The sequence below is a fragment of the Dipodomys merriami genome, unplaced genomic scaffold, assembly GCF_024711535.1.
Source record: "Dipodomys merriami isolate MVZ:Mamm:240054 unplaced genomic scaffold, mDipMer1.0.p SCAF_5, whole genome shotgun sequence".
NCBI classification, from domain to species: Eukaryota; Metazoa; Chordata; class Mammalia; order Rodentia; family Heteromyidae; genus Dipodomys; species Dipodomys merriami.
The window spans coordinates 27,578,125-27,605,652 of NW_027206068.1; the positions used below are offsets into that span (position 1 = coordinate 27,578,125).

General features: G+C 38.3%; 1 protein-coding gene across 4 annotated transcripts in view; it reads right to left on the reverse strand.

Annotated features, from left to right (window-relative positions):
* Positions 1–27,163, reverse strand: part of Kmt2e (lysine methyltransferase 2E (inactive)) — an 80,513-nt gene extending 53,350 nt beyond the window's left edge. For 2 of the 4 annotated variants that reach the window (XM_069996277.1, XM_069996274.1), the window contains exons 1-3: positions 26,821–27,163; positions 9,351–9,423; positions 4,922–5,106 (exon numbers count right to left, since the gene is read on the reverse strand). In XM_069996277.1, the coding sequence (XP_069852378.1) occupies positions 4,922–4,992 (71 nt within the window). In that variant the 5' untranslated portion in view covers positions 4,993–5,106; positions 9,351–9,423; positions 26,821–27,163. Of the gene's footprint in view, positions 1–4,921; positions 5,107–5,746; positions 5,874–9,350; positions 9,424–26,820 lie in introns of all 4 variants that reach the window. The other 2 variants (XM_069996276.1, XM_069996275.1) reach the window with 2 other exon arrangements.
* Between the last annotated feature and the right edge of the window lie 365 nt (positions 27,164–27,528).

Consider the following 27,528-nt stretch of genomic DNA (forward strand, 5'->3'; position numbering starts at 1 on the left):
AAAAAACAGTTGTTTAAGGATACAGGTGGACCTGTTGCAACAATGAGAAGTACAAGTTGTCATGTCCAAAACGAGCTTTACAACGTCGGTGCGGGGGGGGGGAAGGGGGGGAAGGAGAAGGTTTGGGATTGGGGGGGAGGGGGGAGGCTGGGAAGGGATGTGAAGGGTAAACAAAAGGAGGAGGCTGCAATGCTTGGTAAGAAATGTATGCATTATCCTGCCCATGTAATTGTAACTCCTCTGTACAGTATGTTCACAAATAAAAAAAAATTTGGTAGCAATAAGTATTAAAAGAAATACATTATTAGTAATCATGTTTTCAGTTTTAGAAAGGGAAAATTCAAGCTTACAAATGATGTATATTATGCCGCTATTTAGCTACTCTGGTCTATAATTCTGACTTACAACTATTACAGATCCCTTAAGAATAGGAATACTTCTTCCTAATGCTAGCCTAAAGGAAATCATTTTCCAAGTCTATGCTTATAATAATGACACAAATGAGATGTACAAGATGCTATGTCAAAAAATGAACTTTACAACTTTGGCAGAGGGAGAGGGGGAGGGCAGGGATGGTAAGGGAGAAAAACAAAGGAGGAGGCAACAAGATAAGAAATGTACTCATTACCTTGCTCATGTAATTTTAACCCCTCTGTATGGTATTTTCACAATAAAAAAAAAACATTAAAAAATAGTAATGATGCTTTTGAACTGTTAGTGTTGGCTACAAAAAAATTATAAACAAGAAGCCTACTTTTTATATTACTTTACATTTATGGACAATGTGGATAATCATAGAAAAACATATAAAAACTTCTTGCCAGGTACAGGTAACTCATGTAAGCCTAGCTATTCAGGAAGTGCTAGATAGCCTTGAGCAAAAAAGCTGAGGGTTGTTGGGGGCTGGTGGTTCACATCTGTAATCCTAGCTACTCAGGATGCTGAGATCTAAGATCACAGTTTGAAGCCAGCCCAGGAAGAAAACCTTGTGAGGTTCTTATCTCCAGCTAACCAGCAGAAAACCAGAAGTGGTGCTGTGGCTCAAAGTGGTACAGCACTAGCCTTGTATGAAAGAGCTCAGGGACAGCACCCAGGCCCTGAGTTCAAGTCCCAGGACCTTAAAAAATAAAAATAAAAATAAAAAGCTCAGAGACATCACCCAGTCCTTGAGTTCAAACCCTAGCAACAGCAAACACACACACACACACACACAAAATTCTTATCAGTTTACTATATTTACACCTACCTAAATTTTGCTTTAAATATCACTTTGCTATATTTTAGTGCATTAAAAATCACCATGAACAAGAAAACAAGTCAGTTTTTATGTTAACCTGCACACTGTGATTATAATTTTGAAACCTAGGGATAATCACTGTAGGAAGACGCTAACTGCCAAGGTTCAATAGTGACTAATGGATATTTTTTTTTATGGTATCTTAAGAGACACTTAACTACAAGTAGTTTGTTTCATGGTATTTACTAAAATTTAAGCAGCGGTATTTGTTAATGTTATGAATAGTAAAAGATAGTGTTTTTGTTAAAAAAGATTTAAGTTCGTGAAACAAAATTTTATTCTTGTTAAAAAACACATGTTATGGGGACTGGGAAGTTGGCTCAGTGGTAGAGTGCTTGCTTTACATGCATGAGGCCCTGGGTTCGATTCCTCAGCACCACATAAGCAGAAAAAAGGTGGAAGAAAAAAGGTGGTTCTATGGCTCAAGTGGTAGGGCACTAGCCTTGAGCTGAAGAGCTGAGGGACCAGCACCAGAGTTTAGGGCCCATGACTGAAAAAAACCCCCAAAACAAATACAAACACACACACACAAAAACACATGTTGTCAATCCCCACTAACTTACAAGTGTTGTAGAAAATACAATTTTTGGCAAGATAATAGAAAATAAGAAGTAACACGCTCTCCAGGCACCAGTGGCTCACATCTGTAATTCTAACTACTCAGGAGGCTGAGATCTGAGGATCACGGTTTGAAACCAGCCTAGGCAGAAAAGTCTTTGAGACTCTTATCTCCAATAAATTACTCAGAAAAGGCTGGAAGTGGCATTGTAGCTCAAGTGGTAGAGTCTAGACTTCAGCACAAAGAGGTTCAGAGACAACCCTAGGCCCTAAGTTCAAGTCCCAGGATTGGCAAAAAAAATAAAAGAGAGAACATACAAAATATCTATCCTGAAGGAAAGGCAAAATGAGGTTAGAATTTTCAAAACTTAGTGAATAGAGGAAAACAAATATTCACAAAGAAAAACAGACTTGATGTAAATAATGACTTTTATTTTAGAGATAAAATAATACAAAAATAAATATTCCTGGGAATGGAAACTCAGACATTAACAAACCCTTTATTATAGATCCTAAACTTTCAACTAGATGAACTATCAGTCACCTTATAGTCTTATGAATTCATTAAATATCTATTCAACTCTATTAAGTATCTTTCAAATTTTAAACTATTCACATTTTTAGCAGTACAATCTTCTCTAAAAAGTAAACATAAAGCCAGGCGCCGGTGGCTCACACCTGTAATCCTACCGACTCAGAAGGCTGACTCTGAGGATCACAGTTCAAAGCCAGCCCAGGCAGGAAAGTCCATGAGACTCTTAACTCCAATAAACCACTAGAAAACCAAAGTGGTGCTGTGGCTCAAGCAGTAGAGTGTTTGCCTTGAGCTGAAGAGTGCAGGGACAAGCCCAGAGTTCAAGCCCCACAACCGACCAAAAAAAAAAAAGTAAACATATAACTAATAAAATTATACACCTACCACGTGGCTACAATGAAATGTAATTCTTTTTAAAAAGTTGTGAAATAATTATAGATTCATAAGAACTAATCAAAAACATATACAGGAAAGTCCCATGCACCGTTCCCATCTCTTGCTTTCTGTTTTTTGTGTTTGTTGTTCTGAGATAGGTTCCGACATAGCCCAGGTGGACTTTGAACTCCTGGTTCAAGCAATGTTCCAATCTCAGCTCCTGATTCAGGACTACAGGCATGTATCCCCATACCCAGATACATCTTATACAACTTTAGAATTTTCCCATTATGTATTAGAAATGAAAACAGCATTCTATTTTTTAAAAATTATTAGGAAAATAAAGCCAAAAGCTTATGTTTTTGTAGCCATGGGGGGAAATGTGACTTAAGCATCTTCTTAAATTTCCTGGTTTTAGATAGAAAAGAACTTAAAAGTTTGAGAATTATACCACCAAAATTCTAATGGTTCCCTAAAAACAAAAACTGCTGTCATCTATACTTCATGTTCTGAGTGGGGAAAACTATGCCTGAGGGACATATACCTTTTATGAAAAAGAAAAAAAATCACTTCCTGAAACATTAGTATTCATTAAAAGATAGTCAGTCTTCAATTATGTACAAGTTGAATCTTTTCCCATAATAAAATGGCCTTGCATGTAAGAAGAAATGCAAGAATCCAAATAAGCCAGAGTTTATACTATCAATACTCTACAAAAATGAATCTAGTGAAGAAAATAGGTAGATACTACTAGCTGGGCACAGCGGCTCACACCTGTATTCTTGTCATCTGGAAGAATGAGAGAAATGGATCTTGAATCTAGCTTGGGTTAACAAAGTCAATGACAGGTGAGCATGGGCCACAGAATGAGACTTTGCCTCAAAATACCAAAAGAAAACAGATTGGTACCTACTGTCTTCTTTTAGTAAACTGTTCATTCCTTTTTAACTATCTAATTAATGCAATGCTTTTTGTGAGTCATCTTATAATTTACAAAACAGACATATAAGCAAGGCAAAGATGTATTTCACATTATTTAACAGCTTAAAAAATATAGTCAATAAAGATACAGTTAAATATACTATTTAAGCTGTTCGTGGCGATGAACACCTGTAATCATAGCACTTAAGAAGCTAAGGGAAGAGAATATAGAGTTTGAGACCAGCCTAGGCTTCACAGCAAGACCTTGCCATAAATGTCTATATATGTATTATACATAATACATACAGGCTGTTTAGTACACTATAAGAATACTGAAGAGTATGTCAATGTCTTTTCCAACAGCAGTAACAGGAATTATGAAAACACTCTGGGCCACTACAAATGCCAGCAAAAGGAGGATTCATTACAGCATTTTCTTGCTCTCCATGTAAGTTTCTAGAGTTCTAAAATAAACATGTTTTTTCTTTCTTTTAAAATCCCATCAAGTTTAGCTTAAATATAGATGAGAAAAGTCCCATTATGTAAGATATAATTATATACTAAAGCAAAGAACATGTATCTTTTTATCCTTCAGCTTCAATATTCTTCAGTTTACAATTTCAAAAAACAATCTTTACAGCAATAACTTAAAGTGGATGGTCATTCAAAAAACAAAAGATTAATAAAGTTGGTGCAAACAAGTGCATAGTCAAAACATGGGCAAACAGGTAAAAATCTTTCATTGAGTTCACAGAAATGGCTATTACAGTTACTTTGTAGAACTATTCAAAGATAATTTAAAAAACAAATAAATATTAGCTAAGATTAAAATTTTAAATTGCTTCCCAAAATAAATAGGACAGATTATACACTAAACACAACGATCTGCTAGCCACAGTGTCAAACCTATATTTTCAGAATTTAGGAGGCTGAGCCAGGATTAGCTTGAGTTCAAGGCCAGTTTGAACTCAGTGGTAGGTTCCAGACCACTTTGAAACACTCTCTCAAAGAAACACCAAACAAAACAAAAGAATTGTGTTATTCTTGATGCTAACAAATAGGAAGTAGAAAAGACAAAAAGAAAATTCATTAGAGGAATCTTTGTCCTTAACTTGTGGTATTTTAGCCAAGAGATAAGAAAAAACATAAATGTAAATTATGCACTGCTTATTTGTGTTAAAATAACTACAGGAGATAATTGCCTTTCTCTATGTAACTTTAACTTAAATACTTACTCTGAGCCTGCAGCCATTTCCAAGTATGACGTTTCTGCTGTATCAACCCCCAATGGGATCACTATGCTCATGACGTTCGCCTCTGGTAAATTCGATTACTATGGAGTCCTATGCATTGGTATCCAAAACACTGGAGCATGCCAGCCACAGTGCTCATTGCAAACATCTAAGTGCATCCACAAACCCTGTTTTAAAAAAAGGAAGGGGGATGGAGGGAAGACAGTTAAGAACCACCTTAACTAGCAAGAGTCAACAATCATATAGCAGGAAGTAAAATTAGAGAAGAAAGCATTCTTCATTAAGATCACAATATAAAGGAACTAATATCTATTTTTCTGGAATTAAGTTGCATGATTACGATCGAAAGAAGTTTATGAGGGTATAGTTCAGTGGCAGAGCAAGTTCTTAGTATACATGAAACCCTGGGTCAAATCATAGAACAAGAAAGGAAAAAAAGAAAAAAAGTTTATGAATCATAACCTTCCTTAGGGAATGAATCAGGATGCAATGAGAATTATGAAGGCATATTGTTTTGTTACATAACCAACAAATATTCATTTAAAAATACTATATCTTGTATTATTAGTATTCACAAATAGATCTTTTCAGTTCAGAGAGTTATCTAACAATAAGCACCACAATAAACCTTTTACATGAACAGTCCATTTAATCTTCACAATTCCAAGATAGATATCTATTTTACCATGAAAGAATATAAAATGAAAAAACACTAACTTAAGGTTGTTTAGCTTAAAAAATGACGCTAGGTTCAGAACCAATTCTAGCCTGTTTTATTTACACATATAAATATACATATACACATACCTAAAAAACTTTTATTTGTAATGAAATCAATTGTTTCACAGTGCAGGTCACTTTTCATGATATGTAAATATCTGTCTATGAAGGTGATTCTTTCTTTCTCCAGTTGGTATTGATTATCTTGTTAATTCTCCATGAAACAAATGTTTTTTAAAAGCCAACATTAAAAAAAAAAAGAAATATCGTTTGGTGCTTTTTAAACAAACTTCAATCTTCAACATCAATTTTCCTACCTAAATCCACTCCATAAAATTTGCTATGTGGCAATGGAGGCATGGCTCAGTTGGTAGAGTGCTAGCCAATGAGTGAAAGCATTAGGTACTGAGTTCAAGTGCCAGTCTTAAACCAAGAAAAAAAACAGTTATTCGTGTTGTTTATAAAGTATCAAAAGTGAGATAATATAATTTAGGAACAAAATACACATAGACACTTTTATAAACTAGAAAACTACACATTCAATATTATCTCTATCCCTGTATTCTTGTACCTAAAAAAAAAATAGCAGTTTTTCTTCAAACAGTAGTTCTTATTTTCTACCTTTAGTTTTGACAATTAAGTTTGAGAATATCCATTCAATTCGTTCACAGTCTGTGAGTTCATATCTCACAAGAGGGGGAAATAAAGTGTCAAAGTGGCTTCAGCCAGGCACCAGTGGCTCACACCTATAAATCCTAATTTCTCAAGAGGCTGAGATATGAGGACTGTGGTTCAAAACAGGCCCTTGCAGGAAAGACTCCAGGAGACTTTTATCTCCAATTAACTACCAAAGAAGCCAGAAATGGAGTTGTGGCAGAGTGCTGGCCTTGAGCAAAAAAATGCAGACAAGTGTCCAGGCTCTGAGTTAAGCTTCAAGACTGGCAGATAGATAGATAGATAGATAGATAGATAGATAGATAGATAGATAGATAGATAGATAGATAGATAGATAGATAGATAGAAAGATAGATAGAAAGATAGATAGAAAGATGGTTAGATGACTAGATAGATAACAAAGAACCAAACAGCAGAAGAGCAAAATAGCAAGGGAGCAAGAAAGAGCAAGAGAGAAAAGAAACTAGAACAAACCAACAGAAATTATAATAAGGCAATTATAACTAAAAATTTTAAACATTAAACTGGGCACTGGTGGCTCACACCTACAATCCCTAGCTCCTTAGAAGGCTGATATCTGAAGTGCAGAGCCAGACTGGTAAGGAAAGTCCATTACACTCTTATCAATTAACTACCAGAAAACCAGAAGTGGAGCTGTGGCTCAAAGTGATAGAATGCTAGCCTTGAGCAAAAAGTTCAAGGATAGTGCCCAGGCCCTGAGTTCAAGCCCTATAGCCGGCAAAAGAAAAGAAAAATTAAAACATCAACCTTTACATCTGCCAATGACTAAATGTAAGGTTAGAAAGTTATCAGGTTTCATGTTTATAAAATGGGAATGTATTCTCAGAGGATTTCTACAAAGAAAGTAAAGAATAACAAATGTCAAGCATTTACAAGAATGCATTTATTTAGTAATCAACACCTAAAACAGATTGTATGTACCTCATTAAAAAAAAACCTGAAAACCAAAATGCAGCAAAATATTCAGTTTTCAGATTTTATTTTTTAGATTGGGAATGTTTAACTTGTAAAGTCTATGCAAATATTTCACAATCTACAAAAACAAATTTAGTGCATCTCCAGTCCAGATAAGAGACACCAGGTATGTAGTTAGGGATTAAATTATTCCTATTTCATCACAAAACAAGAGGTGGATAGAAAAGATATTTTCAACTTTAAAAATCTTTTCAGTTATTTCATAAGCATGATTTTCTATATGCCATGTTTTATACCAGTCTTACAAATTAAAGTGCTCCTGCAAGATAATGAAAGCAGAATGAATAAAAGGAAATGCTACCCTGCCCATTTCAGAGTACTCTGTGAATGCCATATTTATTAACCAACACAAAACTATAAAATTACAAAATTCTGTAGGACAGAATATAAACAATGTGTAAAACTAAGTTTGTGTACTTATAGGTTCATTTATTCTGTATTTCTTTAAAATACTTCAAGACCTTGACCTAATAATAACAGATAATAAATGCAGTTATATGTCTGTGTGATTTTTTTTAAAAATTTACATATACACATATATATGTATATACATCTAAATATATATACATACACATATGTATATGTGAACGTGTAAATGTATATATCAGCTGGGTCCTGATGACTCATGCCTATAATCTTAACTACTCAAAAGGCTGAGATCCAGAGGACCTGGTTTTAAAGACAACCTGAGCAGAAAAGTCCTTAATACTCTGTCTCCAAAACAGACAGAAAAAAAGCTAGAGGTATAGATCAAGTGGCAAAGCACAAGTCAAACTAGTGCCCTGAGTTCAAACAATTATACCAGCAAAAAAAAAAAATTAAAAAAAAATCCTCCCTGTTCAGAGCATCTACTTGGCTTTCTCTCTCTCTCGCTCTCTCTCTCTCTCTCTTTCTTTCCTTCTTTCTTTTTTTCCTTCCTTCCTTCTCTCCTTCCTTCCCTCTTTCCTTCTGTGCCTTTCCCTTTTCCACTGTGCCTAACTAGGTGAATGAATTCAACAGCCAAACTGGACCAAACAACAGCTTTGAACTCACTTCCCAAATGAACTGCCATTATATATATCAAGTGCTTAAAAAAAAAACCAACTGTATGATACTTCTAAATCTCTCTAAAAACACAAACTGTTTACAGGATAAAGATACATCAACTTCTGAAACATCTGAAACAGATCTACAGCATAGTAGATCTCAGTAATTTATTCACATAATGTTAAATATGATAAGGTCATATTTATTGGGACCATAAAGTGGTAAATATTTCACTGTTAACATTAGTATAAGTAATTGTAGCTGGGCTCTAGTGGCTCAAAAAATCTGGGACAGAAGCTGGGCACTGGTGGGTCATACCTATAATCCTAGCTACTCAGGAGGCTGAGATCTGAGGATCACAGTTTAAAGCCAGCCTGGGCAGGAAAGTCTGTGAGACTCTTATCTCCAATAAACTGCCAGAAAACCAGAAGTGGCACTGTGGCTCAAGTGGTAGAGTACTGCCTTAATAAGCTGAAGAGCTCAGGGACAGAGCCCAGGCCCAGAGTTCAAGCCCCATGACCAACCAAAAAAAAAAAGTCTGGGGCAGAAAAGTCCACTAGACTATCTCCAAAATAATCAGCAAAAAAAAGTAGGGCTGGAGGAAGACTCAAGTGGTAGAGTGTTAGGCAAGCAAGTAAAGCAAGACTCCTGAGTTCAAGTTTCATTACTGCAAACAATCTTCCCCCAAAACAAACCCTCTACACTGAGGAAAGTCATACTGTTTAAAAATCTGATTTATACTTAATGAAATCATAAGCTCTTTAGAGGAATATGATTATTTCTAAAAATGAGTAAGGCAATACTGTAAGCGGAAGAAAAGTGATCTTACATCATAGACATAAATTAAGGGAAAAATATTCAACACAATCCAAACAACTACCACAAACTTTCACATATGCAAGGCAGAAAAATGGTCATCCAACTGGCAAGTAAGATAAACACAAATATTGAGAATAAGTGGCAGCCATTAAAGAAATAAAATAAAAGGAAATACCATGAGATGTCTGGGAAATCTGAGGTCCAAGAAAGAATAAATGTCTTCACAAAACCTGCTATCCAGAATAGACCTAGAAACCAAGTGAACATAGGAGTGTTGAGCTATTTTTAAATGGCATAAAATTGAAGGTACTTCTGACTAACATGGTACCTAAAACCAAAGGAACTCAGAGACAACAAATTCTTAAAAAGGTTATGTTTATACAAATGAATGCAAACACAATCAAAGTTAAATATCATATATCAAACTGAATAGAAACTGGAATAGAACATTAGTCAGATTTAGTTAAGCAAAAGCAACAATACCACAATAAAAAACAAGACAAAAGTCAACACCACTAAAAAAGCAATTAGAGTAGAAAATAGTCTATTTAGACAAACTGGAAGGCAGAGGCTGAGGCTGCTTTTATGACCACATTAGAAAGCACACGGGGGGGGGGGGGGCAGTGGCGGGGCGGTGGGGGCAGGGGGGAGAATCGTTGAAAAGATTAACATGACCACAAAACACAGAATGAAAATGTAAGAAAAATGTTTTCCGAAGTCATAAATTAAATTGTCCCACCTAACAGACTCATTGAGCTAAGGATTACTCATCTGTTCCTTGTAAGCACCTTTCACAGTGCTCAATAAATATTAAAATTTTAATGTTTATATTTTGGATATGTGTCATTAAGAGACTAGGCATATCAATCTAGCCAAATTACTAATGAATCTGAAATAAAACAGAAAAGAAATTGAAAAGGAACACATACCTGAAATTTCTTTTTAAATTTGAAATTAAATTTGTAAGGATTATTTTATTATAGCAAGTTGACTAAATAAAAATACTGGTAAATCAAGATCTAGTTCAAGCTAATACTCTGACTAGGGACCATTAGGCAAGTCATTTGACCACTTTCAGTTTCAACTACAAATGGAGATGATCTCATAGTTATTTATTTTCAATAGTGGAGACTGAACTCTGGGCCTCCAGCATGCTAGGCTAGCACTTCCATTTGAGCCATGCCCCTAGCCCTTTTGTTTTTAAACTAGGGAATAACTTTGCCCAGAATGGTCTCCAACTCCAAGTATATATCCCTTCAACTTGGATTACTGACAAGTACCACCATGCCCAGTTTAAGTCTTACAAATTATTTTTGCTAACTACAATAATACCATATCAGATTCTAAAAAGTTATCAAACATACTAGAGAATGAGTATTTTTTCAGGTAGGTTAATATTAGTATTAGACAGTGCTCCCCACAATGTTATCTGATTGATACTTAAAGCTTCCAACTAGTAGTTGTATTAATAGCAAATACTGAGTACTTACAATGTTTAGTCATTGCAAGCCTATGATATGGGTATATATACGTATTTTATAGATGCGGTAGAGGTTAAACTTATCTAAAGTTCAAAACTAGCAAATAGTCAGATCAGTATGTAAATCCCAGTGTTATGATTTCAGAGCTTACACATTAGCTTGCCTGAAATTCAAATTTGTCAGATGACTGGTTAAAAAACAGAATTTATATTTAAAAAGAAAAGGGGGGCCGGGCGCTGGTGGCTCACGCCTGTAATCCTAGCTACTCAGGAGGCTGAGATCTGAGAATCTAGGTCAAAGCCAGCCCGGGCAGGAAAGACCGTGAGACTCCTATCTCCAATAAACCACCAGAAAACCGGAAGTGGTACTGTAGCTCAAGTGGTAGAGTGCTTGCCTTGAGCTGAAGAGCTGAGGGACAGCACTCAGGCCCAGAGTTCAAGCCCCATGACTGACAAAAAAAAAAAAAAAAAAGAGGGTAAGAACTGAAAGCTGCCTCTCTAAAAGAGAATTTATGTAAGTACAAAAATGTCTCATTCTAGAACACACAAACTATGTTTACTGGCACATTAAAGGAAAGAACAGTAATAAACCCCACCTTGCTCATCTGCCAATTTAACCTAGTTATTTAATCTTATATCCATCCTATAAGGATGCATAATATCCCCAAAAGTAGGGGCTGGGAAGGTGGCTCAGTGGTACAGCACTTGCCTTGCATGCATGAGGCCCTCGGTTCAATTCCTCAGCACCACATTAGCAAAAAGAATAAAAGCTGGAAGTGGCGCTGTGGCTCAAGTGGTAGAGTGCTAGCCTTGAGCTGAAGAGCTGAGGGACAGCGCCCAGGCCCAGAGTTCAGGCCCCACAACCCGACCCAAAAACAAAACAAAACAAAACAAAAAAAGTAAAGAAACATGAGCTCATAGTCTAAAACCTGTGTGTAAAATACTTCAGGAAAAGCACAAAGTATATAATCGATGGGTAAAGATGAAATTGTTATAATTTGTTACATTTTCAAAACTATGCACACGCTTCACTAGAGTTAAAGGTAACTAATCAATTCCTTACAGAGAAATTATTTGTTAAAGAATAACAAAACAAGCTGGATGCTGGTGGCTCACGCCTATAATCCTAGCTACTCAGGAGGCTGAGAGTTGAGGATTGTGGTTCGATCAGCCTGGGCAAGAAAGTCCATGAGACTCTTATCTCTAATAAACTACTCAGAAAAACTGGAAGTGGTACTATAGCTCGAGTGGTAGAGTGCTAGGCTTGTGCACAAAGAGGCTCAGGAACAGTGTCCAAGCCCTGAGTTCAAGCCCCAGGACTGGGAAAAAAAATAGCAAAGATTAACTGGTTAAATTTCCATATGAATCTCTTTAGTACCATCTGGTGCCAGAGACAAAGAATTTCATTAATTCAACTTCACTATAATACTTCTTTGGCAAATAAAATTCTATTTTAAAAAGTCTGGAACTGAAGGCCTTGGCTCAAGTGACAGTGCACCAACCATAAGGAGTAGTTAGAGTGCATATGCGAAGGTATACACATGTACACACATAGTGTTTGTCCAGCATTGGTGTCTCATCCTTACAATTCCAGCTACTCAGGAGGCTGAAATCCAGAGGACTGAGATTCAAAGCCATTTGAGAAAAAAAAAAGTCCTCAAGTATCTATCTCTGAAATAATCATCTAAAAGCTGACTCAAGGTATATAGCTTAAGTAGTTGTAGGGCCGAGTTCAAATCCCTCAGTATTGCAAAAAGAGCAGCAACAAAAGATTTTTTTGTTATGTAAGAAGTTTAGTGCTATAGTGTTTCATATCTAATTAAATTCCAATCAACTGTTACTATAAATTCAGTATCAAGCAGCAATGCTTAAACACACTCAGCCACTTATTATTAATGATTCCTTAATCTCTTCATGAGATAGAGCCTGAAATCCTGTCTGATAAGATTAAATATTTTAAAGAAAGAACCAATGGCAACCCTTATATTACCTAGTATAAATCACCCTTTCCTATAGTCAGAGAACTTTCCCAAATCAGTCATTATTTTGGTGAACTTCATAATAGCAGTTTACCATATCTTTAGCTCTTGTAAATCAAAGTAACAAGTATGAAATAACACATTTTTTCACAATAAAACATGAATACAAAGAGTGAACCATAATGTAAACTATGGACTTTGGTTGACGATACTAATGTGTCAATGTTAACTGACAAATGTACCAACTACACTGATAAAAGATGTTGATGATAGAAGAGGCTGTGCACATGTTGACAGAACATTTGAGAACTTTCTGCTCAATTTTTCTGTGAACCTAAAATTTGCCTAAAAAGATAGAGCAGGTATAAATATGACATAGTGAACTATTTTTTTGCTAATATATAATGGAGAGATTCTAGGGAGCTATGATCAATGCCAACTTTGTAACTAGCCTAACTTCTGGTATGCCCCTCTATTCCCAAATTCTTCAAATTAGAGCAAGTTTTATTCTATCTGGCTTTTTAATGCAACATCCTATTATTTTTAAATATGTTTCATCTTCCAAATGTTGGCAACCACTGAACTACAGTATAAAATCTAATTTTAAAAAATGTGATCTTTTATGCAAGTAGCAATTCAGATTAAAGTTTCCAGGTATAAACATAAAATTCCTATTTCTCACACACAAAACTTTAAAGAATAAACTCTGGTCACACTCTAAGAATGTAACTAATTGCAATTTTGTTCACTATATGACCAACTTTAGATCTCAGAATGTGCTGCTCAATATGAAAATACAGAATTTTCAATCATATGAATAATCACCTAAAATTTCTTAAAATGTTACATTTGTGTACAGAAGTATTAAGTGAGTGTTACAAAGCATAATACATCACATCATTTAAAGGGTCACTAATTTCTCTTTCTATTAGTACTAGGATCAAAGCCCAGGACCTCTCTATGATAGGCAAACACTTTGCTGGTCCTCCACTACTATGTGTAATCATGTGTCTCAAAGGAGTTAGAGATCGAAGACAGTAGAAAAGTCAGAAAGGTTAGCAAAGAATGTGAGAAAAAGTATACTCTATTAATTTCAAAGGAAAACTCTGAAGCTCATGTTCTCCGTGTTAACTACTATGAAAATAGCATTAAATAAATAGCAGTATTATAAAGAAGCAAACCACTGATATAAACAACAACCTGGATCAATCTCAATAGAATCATACTGCTTTCCTTTTTTAAAAGCCAATCCTAAAGGTTATATGATATTACATTTATTTAACATTCTAAAAACAATAAATTATAGAAATGGGAAATCGATTAGTAGCAAAAGATAAGTGAGTACTTATATAATATGGAAATACCAAGAATTGATATTTTCATATTAATAACATTTCAATGTAAATTTGATTATACAAAAAGTTTTTTTCTAATTTTTGTTTTTTACTACTACCATATTCTCCTCTGCTTCTCCCCACAATTCTGTAAATTTTCTGAGGTTATTCTCCTTTGTCTTTTTTTTTTTAGTATTGGGTTTTAACTCAGGATCTTGGGATCTCTGGCCTAGGTTGCTTGGCTGGTGCTCTATCACTTGAGCTACATCTGAAGACTTGTTTTATTCTGGCTATTTTGGAGATAAAGTTCATGGACTTTTCTGCTCAGGCTGGCTTAGAACAGAGATCCTCAAAATCTAGCCTTCTCAGTAGCTAAGATTATAGGTATAAGGCCCAGACAACTGGGTCCATTCCACTTTTCATTATCTCATTCTCAGTTCTTTTTAATACTTCTTTCCTCAATTCTAATACTAGTACACAGTAATAACAATTTTGCTGTACAGTTATAATACACCGATTGCATACTTAAATTTAAACCAAATAAACTGACCCTGGCAAAATTAGCAAAAAAATCAGTTATTCCCCTTAAGTATAAGCAAAATAAACCCTAATAGCTACTTTGATACTTTTACATAGAAAACATTTAACTATATATGCCACTAAATGAATTGTTTATAAAAATATCAGAGTTCAAATGGTCCTAAAGAAGAGTATAATTTAGATCTCATAAGGCAGTTAGTGTTATTGGCTCTTGATAAAGTCAATCTATCAGAACCACTTGAAATCTGTCATTTTTATCAACTAGAGTCACTCCCTATAAACACTATTGGACAAACTAGTGGGAGAATCTGAAAGAACTTCCAAAATACTAAATGAAAAAGTTAAAAAGATAATAGGGATTCATTCCCTATTAAACAAATATAATTTTAATTATATAAATTATAAAACCTTTTTTATTATGATCAGAAAAGAATTAGCAAAATATGAGTTAATTATAAAACATCACTACTATTTCTTACAATAACTAGAATAGTCACATAAAGAAACAATATTCTCTCTTCCTGGCTGCATGTATCTCAACAATTTGTCTCAAAACATCAAACATTAACATACTTAGAAAAAAATTAAGTAAATATGATTTTACATACAAAGTGTCTAGAAGTTGATGTAACATTTATCAGGGAAAATTATTTTAAAAACCTAAACATTGCCGAGCACCAGTAGTTCATACCTATAATCCTAGCTACTCAGGAGGCTGATAGCTGAGGAGCTTGGCTCTAAGCCAGCCTGGGGAAGAACATCTATAAGACTCTCACCTCCAATAAATTACCAAAAAAAGGTGGAAATGGAGCTCCAGTGGCAGAGCACTAGTCTTGAGCAAAGAAGTTCAGGGTCAGTGCCCAGTCTCTGAGTTCAAGCCCCAAGACTGTCAGAAAAAATAAATATTGTATTTTTAATTTACAATATCAAGCTAAAATGTATTGTTTTTTTTGGGGGGGGGGAGGTCCGGTTGTGAGCCTGAACTCTGGGCCTGGGCGCTGTCCCTCAGCTCTTCAGCTCAAGGCTAGCGCTCTACCACTTGAGCCACAATGCCACTTCCGGCTTTTTTTTTCCTGCTTATGTGGTGCTGAAGAATCAAACCCAGGGCCTCATGCATGCAAGGCAAGTGCTCTACCACTGAGCCACCTTCCCAGCCCCTAAAATGTATTCTTTAGGTATGTCTTCTCTGATTAAAATTCTGGATTTTCACCTCACAATCAAACATGAATAATGTATTATCTACAGATTTTGGTCTTATTTTATTTCAAGGCAAAACACTTAACACACTTGAGTAATGTGCCTGCAGACTTTCCTCTGGATTAATTGTCCCATAATCGTTGGTTATCTTACCCAGGCCTAACTTGAAAATCCTTTAACTGTTTATTGGCCTGTATACAGTTTTCCAAAGTACTTTACTTAGTTTTCATTTAAACAACTTTCTCTTTATATCCACTTATTGACTGTATAATATTTAGTAAAATACTAATTGCAAAACAATGAAAATAGGCAATCTGAGAACAAGCATACAATCCTTATGAACATTCAGCTCAATTGGCAGACACATCACAGAGCAGTTTATATTTATTCAACTTGCTTGGATTTTTAAAAATATTTTGAAAGGAGTATTCATCTTGCAACTTGATTCAATGAAGGTCAAAGAAATTTTCTTCATGCATGAGGCCCTGAGTTCGATTCCTCAGCACCACATAAGCAGAAAGAAAAAAAGCCTGAAGTGGCGCTGTGGCTCAAGTGGTAGAACGCTAGCCTTGAGCTGAAGAGCTGAGGGACAGCGCCCAGGCCCAGAGTTCAGGCCCCATGACCGGACCCAAAACAAAAACAAAAAAACACTGTAGGCAAAACAAATTACAAACAGTGATTACCTTAGAGAATCTTTTCTTTTAGAAACAAGTAATGAAACTGTAATAGAACTACAGAGGGGGAGATGGGGAGGAAGTATGTATTCTGGTTCTGAGGACTGAACTCAATGCCTGTCCCTGAGCTTTTTTGCTAAAGGCTAGTGCTCTACCACTTGAGCCACAATTCCACCTCTGGCTTTTTTTTGGGGGGGGGGGTGCGGGAATTGTTCATTGGAAATAATGGTCTCAAGGACTTTCCTGCTGGGGCTGACTTTGAACCTTGATCCTGAGAGCTCAGCCTGAGGCACTGGGGCCTGGCTGTTAAGAATTTTGCATCTCTTACTTCACTGAATTCTTAAAACAACTCCATGAGATATGCTCCACTGTCATCTCCATTTTGCAAAAAAAGGTAAATAATTTACCCAAGGCCATATAAGAGTACAACCTGAAACCACCATGGTATATAGTTCTAGAATCTCTACTCTTCTCTCTTGTGCTATATTGCCTTTAAAGAAGTATTGGGCCGGGCGCTGGTGGCTCACACCTGTAATCCTAGCTACTCAGGAGGCTGAGATCTGAGAATCGCAGTTCAAAGCCAACCCGGGCAGGAGAGACCGTGAGACTCCGATCTCCAATAAATCACCAGAAAACCGGAAGTGGCGCTGTAGCTCAAGTAGTAGAGCGCTCGCCTTGAGCTGAAGAGCTGAGGGACAGCGCCCAGGCCCAGAGTTCAAGCCCCACAGCCGACAAAAAAAAAAAAAAAAAGCCCCACAGCCGGAAAAAAAAAAAAAAAAGTATTGGGCAGTATTTTCACAATAAAAAAATAAAAATAAAAAAAGTATTGCGATTTTTTTTGCTGGCTGTTGTTTTACTTTGAAATGTTGTGTACCACGCTGAGAGCCCTGCACACTCCAGGCAAGTGATCTGCCACTCATTGATCTATATCCCTAGCCCTTGGGTTTTGTGACATGGTGCTGCAATGTATGTATCTGGGTTGGCCTTAAATTTGCAATCTTCCTGTCTCCACCTCCCTAATGCTTTATTAAAAGTATGTACCTCCACCTCTAGCAAGTACTGTTTAATAATTGCATATTACTTAGCTGGGCACCAATAGCTCACACCTATAATCCTAGCTATTCAGGAGACTGAGATCTGATGGAGCTTGAGTTGAGGCCAGTCTAAGCAGAAAAGTTCACTAGACTCCATCTACAAAATAATCAGCAAAGAAAGCTGGACTTGAGGTGTGGCACAAGTGTAGAGCACCAGCTGAGCAATCAAGCCAAGCAATACTGAATTCAAATCTTAATCTGGAGAAAGGGAAAAAAAAACCATATGTGTATGTATGTTACTTTTACAATCCTAAAATTTGGAGGGGGTAATTAAGCCTATCCCATTATATTATTCTCCAAATGAAATTTTTCAGTACCTTTCCCACTAAGTATATATTCTTTTATCTTGGCATTCAAGGCTTATACCACACTTGATCCCAACAGTATTGCTGTAATTTCAATCCAAGATCCTTATCTAAATAACACACAAGTCCTAAAAAACATCTTAGAGTGGTATGTACAAAAGCAATGCACCAGTGTGTCACATGGTACTGTATAAAGACCAATAATCCCTTATTCAGCAACTCAACTAATGGCCAGCCTTCTAAAGAGAGATGTCCAGCATCATTTCCTAGAAAAACCATTAAAGACTTAAGTATCAAGGCCCAGATGTTTTTCCCCCAGTTGTGGGCTTAAACTCAGGCTCTGCACACTGTTCCTGAGCTCTTTTTGCTCAAGGCTAGCACTCTATCACTTTGAGCCACAGGGCCACTTTGAGCCTCAGGGCCACTTCAGGTTTTCTGGTGGTTAACTGGAGATAAAGAGTCTCAATGGACTTTTCTGCCTGGGATGGCCCTGAACTCAAAGCCTCAATCTAGCCTCCGGAGTAGCTAGGATTATAGGACTAGCAACCGGAAAAAAACAGAGATTTCAATCCCTGATACTCTAACTACAAAACCTAGGGGGAAAAATTACATAACCTCTCAATGGCTCACTTTCCTTCTAAAAACAAAGAGCAAAAAGCTGTGGTAACAATTCAGCTGAAACTATTAAAATGCAGTTTCAAGGCCCCACTCTAAGAATGCAATTATGGCATAAAATGTAGGCCTAGAATGGGAAACGGAAATGTTCACTGTAATAAGCACTCCATGTGATCAATATGTAAGATATCAGTGAGAAGTATTTAACTAAAAGATATTACATATCAATTGTCTAGCTCCTCACTCTATATGTGTGTAGGTATGTGTATATATATATATATATATATATATATATATCCATTTCACTTATACACATATATAGATAGATCCATTTTATTTCCTATACATAGATCAACAGATTTAGAGAAAGAATAATGCAAATAGGATAAAATGTTACAAATTGATCTGATAAACAGTATATAGGAACTAGTACTCACAAAATTTTTCAGTAACTTTTAACACTATTTTATATAAAGTTAAAGCAAAACATTACCTTTATATTCAACGGATGTTTGCATTTTTAGCAATCTGATATACCAATTATTTTTGTAAGCCCTCCCACCACAGCCCCTCGAGCCAAGTCAGGCACTCTAAGTGTCCTCCAGCTGCCCCCCTCACTCCTGGGGTCCCTACAGGGCCGTTCCCCTCCCTGTGCACTTTTGTATTCCTGTGGAGGGAGGGAAGTCTGGGGCTGGCACGGGAAGGGGTGGTCGGGTGGGATTCACATGATGTTTTTAGGTAAATATGTGTTTTCTGCTTCTGCCCATACAAAGAAACTCTGGTCCACATACCATAAATATCTTTCCCACATTCATCTCCCAGCCAGCCTGTCAGTTAAGCAAAGGAATTAAGATAGAGAATAGGGAGGAGCTCGCTATCACCTTGTTAATTTCTGTGAGGACCATCTGTATTCAAAGAATTTCTGTGAGATTTTCCTGTAGCCTTTTAACAAATCCTTCATTTAAGCTAGCGGTCTATCCCCCACATACAAACAAAACATAAATAAATAAACTATGAGAATAAGCTTTCTCAAGGCAGTCTTATTCTCCACATATCCTTGGTGCCAGTAAAGTAGTAGCTATTCAGATTCATCTTTTATCTGGTCTTCCATAATATTGTTTTCATGGAGGAATGACAATTTGAAGCTGTGTCAATCCAACCAACTACTCACTTAATAGAGAAGCAAAAAAGCAAATAATTCCAAATGAAAGTTTTATTTTATGAATGAGCATTACTACGTATTTCTCCAACCTCAGATCACTATCAATTTAAATTAGTCATGTTAAGATTTTCTCAGCGAGGTGCTGGTGGCTCACACCTGTAATCCTACACAGAAGGCTGAGATTTGAGGATCACAATTCAAACCCAGTCAGGACAAGCTGGGCACCGGTTGCTCATACCTGTAATCCTCTAGCTATTCATGAGGCTGAGATCTGAGGATCGCAGTTCAAAGCCAGCCAGGGCAGGAAAGTCCATGAGACTCTTTTTTTTTTTTTTTGGGAGGGGGGGGGTCCGGTTGTGGGGCCTGAACTCTGGGCCTGGGCGCTGTCCCTCAGCTCTTCAGCTCAAGGCTAGTGCCCTACCACTTGAGCCACAGCACCACTTCCGGCTTTTATCTTTTTGCTTATGTGGTGCTGAGGAATCGAACCCAGGGCCTCAGGCATGCAAGGCAAGCGTCTACCACTGAGCCACCTTCCCAGCTCCATAAGACTCTTATCTCCAATAAACCACCAGGAAAAAAAAACAAAAAACAAAAAACAGAAGTGGCACTATGGCTCAACTGGTAGAGCTGAAAAGCTGAGTGATAGTACCCAGTCTCAGAGTTCAAGCCCCACCACCAACCAAAAGCCAGTCAAGCTAGGACTACTATTGCCAATTAACCACCAGAAAACAAAGTGGCAAGTGGCAATGTGGCTCAAAATGGTGGAGCACTCACTAGTCTTGAGCAAAAGAGTGCTCAGGGACAGTGTCCAAGCCTCAAGGGAGTTGAAACACCATGACCAACCAAAAAAAAACCAATTCTTCTACTACTATGTAGTCATTAAGAAGAATAAAGTGGAGCATACTGGACATTGATGAAAGTGAACTATATAACTTGTGGGTGGAGATGGGAAGGAGGGAGAAGTAAATGACATTGTTTGAAAAGAAATGTACTGGGAAGGTGGCTCAGTGGTAGAGCGCTGGCCTTGCATGCATGAGGCCCTGGGTTCGATTCCTCAGCACCACATAAGCAAAAAGAAAAAAGCCGGAAGTGGCGCTGTGGCTCAAGTGGTAGAGCGCTGGCCTTAAGCTGAAGAGCTGAGGGACAGCACCCAGGCCCAGAGTTCAGGCCCCACGACCGGACCTCTCCCCCCCCCCAAAAAAAAGAAATGTACTTACTATCTGACTCATGTAATGCAACACCTCTGTATATCACCTCCATAATAACAATAAACTTTTTAAGCAGGAGCCGGTGGCTCATGCCTGTAATCCTAGCTACTCAGGAGGCTGAGATCTGAGGATCTGGGTTCAAAGCCAGCCCGGGGAAGGAAACTCCGTGAGACTCTTATCTCCAGTAAACCACTAGAAAATTGGAAGTGGCACTGTGGGCTCAAGCAGTAGTGTGCTGGCCTTGAGCTGAAGAGTGCAGGGAGAGCGCCCGGGCCCAGAGTTCAAGCTCCACAACTGACAAAAAAATAAAAATAAAAATAAAAATAAAAATTTTTAAAAAGAATAAAGTGGAAAGATGTATTAATATGGGAAAAAAAGATTTTCTTCTGACAAGAGGCTCATGCCAGTAACCCTAGCTATTCAAGAGTCTGAGATCTGAGGATTGCAGTTTGAAGCCATCCCAAGCAGGAAATAAAGTCCATGGGACTCTTATTTCCAATAAACTATCCAAAAAAAGCTGAAAGTCAAGCTTTGGCTCAAGTAGTAGATCACTAACCTTGAGCACAAAAACTCAAGAGACCAGCACCTAGGCCCTGAGTTTAAGTCCCAGGACTTGCATAAAAACAATAAAAATAAAAAATACATTTTTTAGTCTATGAAGAAAACAGCTATTAAAAAAATGTATCTTCGTATTTCTCCTTATCTATGAGCCTTTATAAAAACCAAAGCCTGCTGGGCACCTGTGGCTCACACCTGTAATCCTAGCTACTCAGGAGGCTGAGATCTGAGCATCATGGTTCAAAGCCAGCTTGAATAGGAAAGTCTGTGAAACTCTTATCTCCAATGAACCACCAGAAAACTGGAAGTGGCGCTGTGGCTCAAGTGGTAGAGCCCTAGCCTTGAGCTGAAGAGCTCAGGGACAGAGCCCAGGCCCAGAGTTTAAGCCCCACGACCGACAAAAACAAACAAAATCCAAAGCTTACTAATATTCCAAGGGGTAAGTAATATCTGCTTCTCATTTTTTTGCTATAAACCACTGACATTAGGCTTGACTTTGTTCTTAGACAAAACAGTGAAAAAAATGAAAAAGTTTAAATTCAAATTTAAAATAACTTATCAGGGAAGTGGTGCTGTGGCTCAAGCTGTAGAGTGCTCGCCTTGAGCTGAAGAGCGCAGGGACAGTGCCCAGGCCCAGAGTTCAAGCCCCACGACTGACCAAAAAAAAAAAGAACTTATCAGGATAAAACCTTTAGTTCTTAAACAAAAATTGCTTTTAAAATGTCATTCTAGCTACCCATGAAGCAGAGATCTGATTATCAAAGTTTACAGCCAGTCAGAGCAACAAATCTGGGAGACTCTTATCTCCATTAGCCTTTAAAAAGTCAAAATTGGAGGCATTGCTCAAGTGGTAGAACACCAACCATGAGTAAAAAAAAGCCAGAAGAGTATAAGGAGGTACTGAGTTTAAGTACTGCTATATGTACTACAAATCAAAACAACTCAATCCCATTGTTATATAGCTCAAGTTTCTGTCACAGGCTCAGACCTTTAATTCTGAAAGCAAGTTGGCAAAGATACAGATGTGATTACTCAATATTCGTCCTCAATGATAAATGTCAGAAGCAAAAGTGCTTCTTTCTTTGGATTAACTCTAAATCAAGCAATCTAAGAGTTGGTAATTATCTTCCTTCTACAATTGTAAAAAGTGGGGAAAAAAAAGCTACATAAATCATTTTTTTTTCCTTGCAGTACTAGGGATTGAACTCAAGGTTTCATTCTTGCTAGGCAGGTGTTCTACCACTACAGCCATACCTCCAGTCTCTTTTTATCTTGATTACACTTTATAAAAATATTTTATGTTTTTGATACTTGCCCAATATTTTTTTTATTAGTTTATGAAAGGTCTTGCTATATAGACCAAGGTAACCTCAATTTGCCAACCTTCTGAGTCTCTTCCCAGTGTTGGGATTACAGGTGACCAAAATATATTTTAAAATAGATGTAACCAATGCTAAGAAAACCGTAGACTATTATAACCTAAGCAATTCTGAAAGTGCTTCCAAGTTCTGTTGATTTTATACATTTTAAACACTAAGATAGTACATATGTATGATCCAGTAGTAACTTTCAAGAAAGCAAATCTCTTCAAATTTATGTACTATACCCTCAAAAATAAAACTACTATCAAGCACTGATGGCTCAAGCTTTGTAACTTTAGCTACTCAGGCAGCTGAGATTTGAGGGCTGTGGTTCAAAGCCAGACTGGGTAGGAAAGCATCTGTGATACTCTTAGCTCCAACTAATCACTAAAAGGGTGGGAAGTGGAGCTGTGGCTCAAGTGAGTGTCAGGGCACCAGCCTTGAGGGAAAAGCTAAGGAGCAGTCCCCAGGCCCTGAGTTCAAGCACCAATACTGGCACAATATAAAATAAACTACAGGTCTCAAAAAAAAAAAAAAAAGAAAAAAAAAACCTACATGCTTCTTTTAGAGATTAATTAATGAAATGACCATATTATTCTTAGAAATTAAAATATCAGTTTAAAGTTATTTTCTCTAAGACCTCTGAGTTATATATTGAGGAAAGAAATTTCTCCTCATTTATCAATTCATTTTTCTTCCTACTTTCTAGTTTTTAAGATTCTAGAAGTGCTAGGGCACGATATTATACATATTTTTTTATTTTCTCATTTTTAAATTCTAGAAGTACTGGGCTCAATATTATATATAGAAAGAGACAGGCAGAGAGAGAGAGAGAGAGAGAATGCTACAGAGAGTTGCTAAGATTCTCTGTGGGAAGCTGTCAGGAAATCAGACAAACCAAAATTGTAGTCATACAGAGTTTAAGGGAAAAACAGACCTATAAAGGTTTTAAACTTAAGAGATCATTTACACTGACAACAAAAGCTAAATATGATCAAAGTAAAGTCTCTACAAATAAAAATTTACTCCCAAGTTACATCAAGGTTTTCTATAAATCCACTTAGATAAATAAGTAATTCCTCATTTGACTAGTTTTTCCCAAAAGGACAAAATGTTTAAAAACTGCCCTGGAACATGAAGTACAAAAACCTTTTAATAAATTTGCCTCCACAGTCCTAACTTAACACATGTATGGTCAATTGATTAAAAAAAAATTTTTTAAGGAATGTTATCTATAAATACCTACTTGAAGTACAACACAGTCTATTTACAAAAATCAAAACATCAAGATAAACAGCTAAATAAGACAAAACCCAAGGCAATGAAGCAAATCAGTATGAAGAAAGTAGACTGGAGACTTTTTTTTAACTTGATATTGTCTATGTGAGTCTAATTGCTTTCTGTGTCTAGACCTTATCAAGGTCACTATCAAGAAAACCAGAGGTATAGAGTTTCCTCCTATTGCTACACAAATGAAACCTATAAGAATACAATAATTTTATATACTGGATAGCAAGTTTCAATTACCAACCTCTGAACCACAAATATTAACCATGTATGTAATAAAATAATGCACAGTATTCTATATGGCAGTGACAGATCTAAATTGTAAAGCATAATGCAAATAAGTACTGATCTCAAATCCCTATACAATTTCTACTACCCACCAATATTTCATTACATAATAAATTATTTCAAAGATTCTAAGTGAGGCTGCAGATTCGGTCTTCAAGGATGAAACTCACTGCTATGTTTAAAAACAAAAAAAGCCTGTCAGTTATTCCTATACTTATTTTGTAGAACAGAATCTTATTATCAACTTAGTTTAGATATTTACAATATGAAGTAAAACCCTCCCTAAAAATGTTCATAATAGAATAAGAGAATAATGAAAGGATACATAGTCTCCAACCTTTATAAATACTACTGGACAGAAAGTCATCTTCCAGTTGCTCCACAATGATCATTAAATGTCATTAATGGCCCACTCACAGCTTACTGGTTAGTTTAGCCCCAAAAGATCAGTCTCCTACTATGCAAATAAATTTTAACCATTCACACTTTCAAAAATACAGTTAAATGATACCTGACACCATTTAATTTTGGTTTCAGTGTATAAGATCCTGAAAATGACACAAAATGTATTCTAGACTCTATTATGGTAATGCTTTTATTTAAGGTCTATTAAAGCAAACTAAATTCTACAATCCCATATTCGGTAAATGGGCATGTTTAGAGGTTGTGGGAGGTGGGAATCAAGAACTAAAGGCTTACTTTTTACTTACATAATGATGATATATGCTATAAGATAAATTTTAAAGGCAGCAAAGTAGAGTTATCACTTTACCAAAACCACAACCTCTTAATGAGTCTTAAGGAAAGCTTAAATACATGGAAAAACAAAGGTAAAATACAATAGTGGAAAGAATAGCAGCCAGTGAAGTAACAGGTTTAGGCTTGTTTTTACAGTTCCCTAAATTTACTCTCTGAAATAGAATACAAAACCCAAAATGCCCCAAATGTTCTAAGAGTTAAATAAGAAATGTTTCACTCTAGATTAACATAACCAATTCTACAACCCCATTACCCTTACACATATTTACTCTCAGATATTGAAGATGGCTGAATTAAGCACAATATCAACTGTTAGTGGCACTTAAAATTTTTTTTTATCAAAGAGCATCCATTCTGACCAATGAAATTTCCAAGGCTACTTGGATGTTTTTATTTTTTTTCAAAAGTGGTCTTGTTTTATTTGCCTCAGGACAAACCAATAAAATTAATAAACTAAAACAGTATTTTAATTTGCAATAAAATCAACACATTTTTGAAAATGGCTTGGGAAAGAAGGGGGGGGGGAGTCCAGTCCTTTCATGTAAACATAATAAGCCTGTAATATGCTGCAGACAAACGCACTGCATGGGGTGTGGAGGACCCGAGCTGATTAGATTACCACAACATCAGCCTGGGGCCGCCATTTTTAGAATCTGTAAAGGACAAAAGAGGAAAATTACAGTTTTTACTCTCCATCTTAGAAATTAAGAGCTAAATGAGACTATTTTCCAGGTAGGCAGTGATGTCTCCATCGTAGAATTGAATGCACCTCACTTAATTCTCTCCGAGGTCTCCAGAACTCCAAACACCTCACACGTTATTCACATCTCTAAAAGGTGAATTAAAATAGGCAACTCCGGGATTTGCTCTGGGACTAACTCTAGGGGTTTCTCTTGGACTTTAAACCGGAATTATTCATCAGAGAGAGCCGGGCGAGGGCCGACCGAGAGGGAACTAGGACCAGCGGAGGAAGAGAGCCTTCGGCTTGCTTTCTCCCCTCCCCCGTTTAGCACAGGGAACCGTTTGTTTCTCCTCTGTGTCTGCTGTCACGGCGTTGGTGCCAATCCCAATCCTTTGGTCAAAATAAGCTTGTTCTGAAATGAGCCATATTGTGGATTCTGAGGCTCCGGGCACAGCAGAGGACAAGCCGTAATGCAAGCCGAGTGGGGGAGGAGACTGGGAAGGCTGGGCCGGGTACGGGGGTGACCACCTTAGGGGCGGGTTTACCCTCTCTCTCCGGGAGAGGATGAGGAGCGGTCGCGCTCACCCACAAAGACAAGATGCCCAGGGCGGTCTCTGAGCCCCCCTTTTCGCCTCGACGGGGCCACGCCGGACCCTGGCAATCCAGAAAGCCCAGAGGGAAGCCGGGGCCTACCCGTCGCTTCTGCACCTGGACCAGACGCAGCCGAGGCGGCGGGGCTGGAGGCGCCCGGGACCCCGGGCCCACCTCAGCACTCTCCGCTCGCCCTCGGCACCTCAGCGGCCCGGACCTGGGGCCCGGGGGACAGGCCGCCCCTCCCTAACCCCCACTCCCAAGGGGGGTCAACTGCCGGTTCCCCCTTCCACTACCCCAAAACCCGCCATAATGCTCCCTTTCTAGGCACGGGCAGGAGAAAGGATCGATTCGGTTTCTACGAGCTATGTCTTGCCCGGGCGAAGACACCTGAGGGAAACCTGGACCCTCACCCCCGGTTCCCCAAGGCTGTAGCTGAGGACCCCCCCCCAACACAAGCCCCCACCCCCGAAACGCAGGTCCCCCACCCTGCACACCCCCAGAACTCCCCCAGAGACGACAGGCACTGACCTGTGATGTTCACACACCAGACACCCGAACCCCGTAATTTGCTCGACCCCCAAGGAGTGTCTGCACACCTCCGCGGTCAGGCGACCCCCCGACAGCAGCCACTGCGGACCGAGGACCGGGCTCCACACACCCCCTCCCCAAACAGCAGCGCGCAGCCTCTTCCGAAGGAGCCGAGGAGTAGGGGAGGGGGCACCCGGGCAGTCGGCAGGAACGCAGAGGCGATGGCGAGGCTGCTCCGAGCGTCTATGCCCCCTCAGTGGCCGCTCCCGAACTCAGGCACCGTCTCCGACTCGGCCCCCTGCGCCCGCTCAGTGTCACTGCTTCTCGCTCTGGGAAAATGGCGGCGACGGCGGCGGCGGCCGCGGCGGCGGCGGCGGCGGCGGCGGCGGCGGCGAGTGCACGGGGCCCGCCCGCCCCGCTCCGCAGGGGCAGGGGGGAGGGGACGAAGCCGCCCGCCGCCATTTTGCTTGTGGGCTGCCGCCCGCCGACTCCCTCTCCACCGAGGCGCGCAGAGAACGCTCCGGAGGCTGTGGAAGGCCGGAATCTCCGTCTTTTTTTCCCCCACAACACAAGCACTCAACAAGTCACCGAAGGTTTTGGGGGAAGGCTGGGGTCGGAAGTCTCGGCGTGCGGGGGCAGGGGAAGGTTGGCTCTTTACCGGTCCTCCCCGGTCTGGAGAGAGGCGAGCTTGGGCCCAAGGCCACTAGT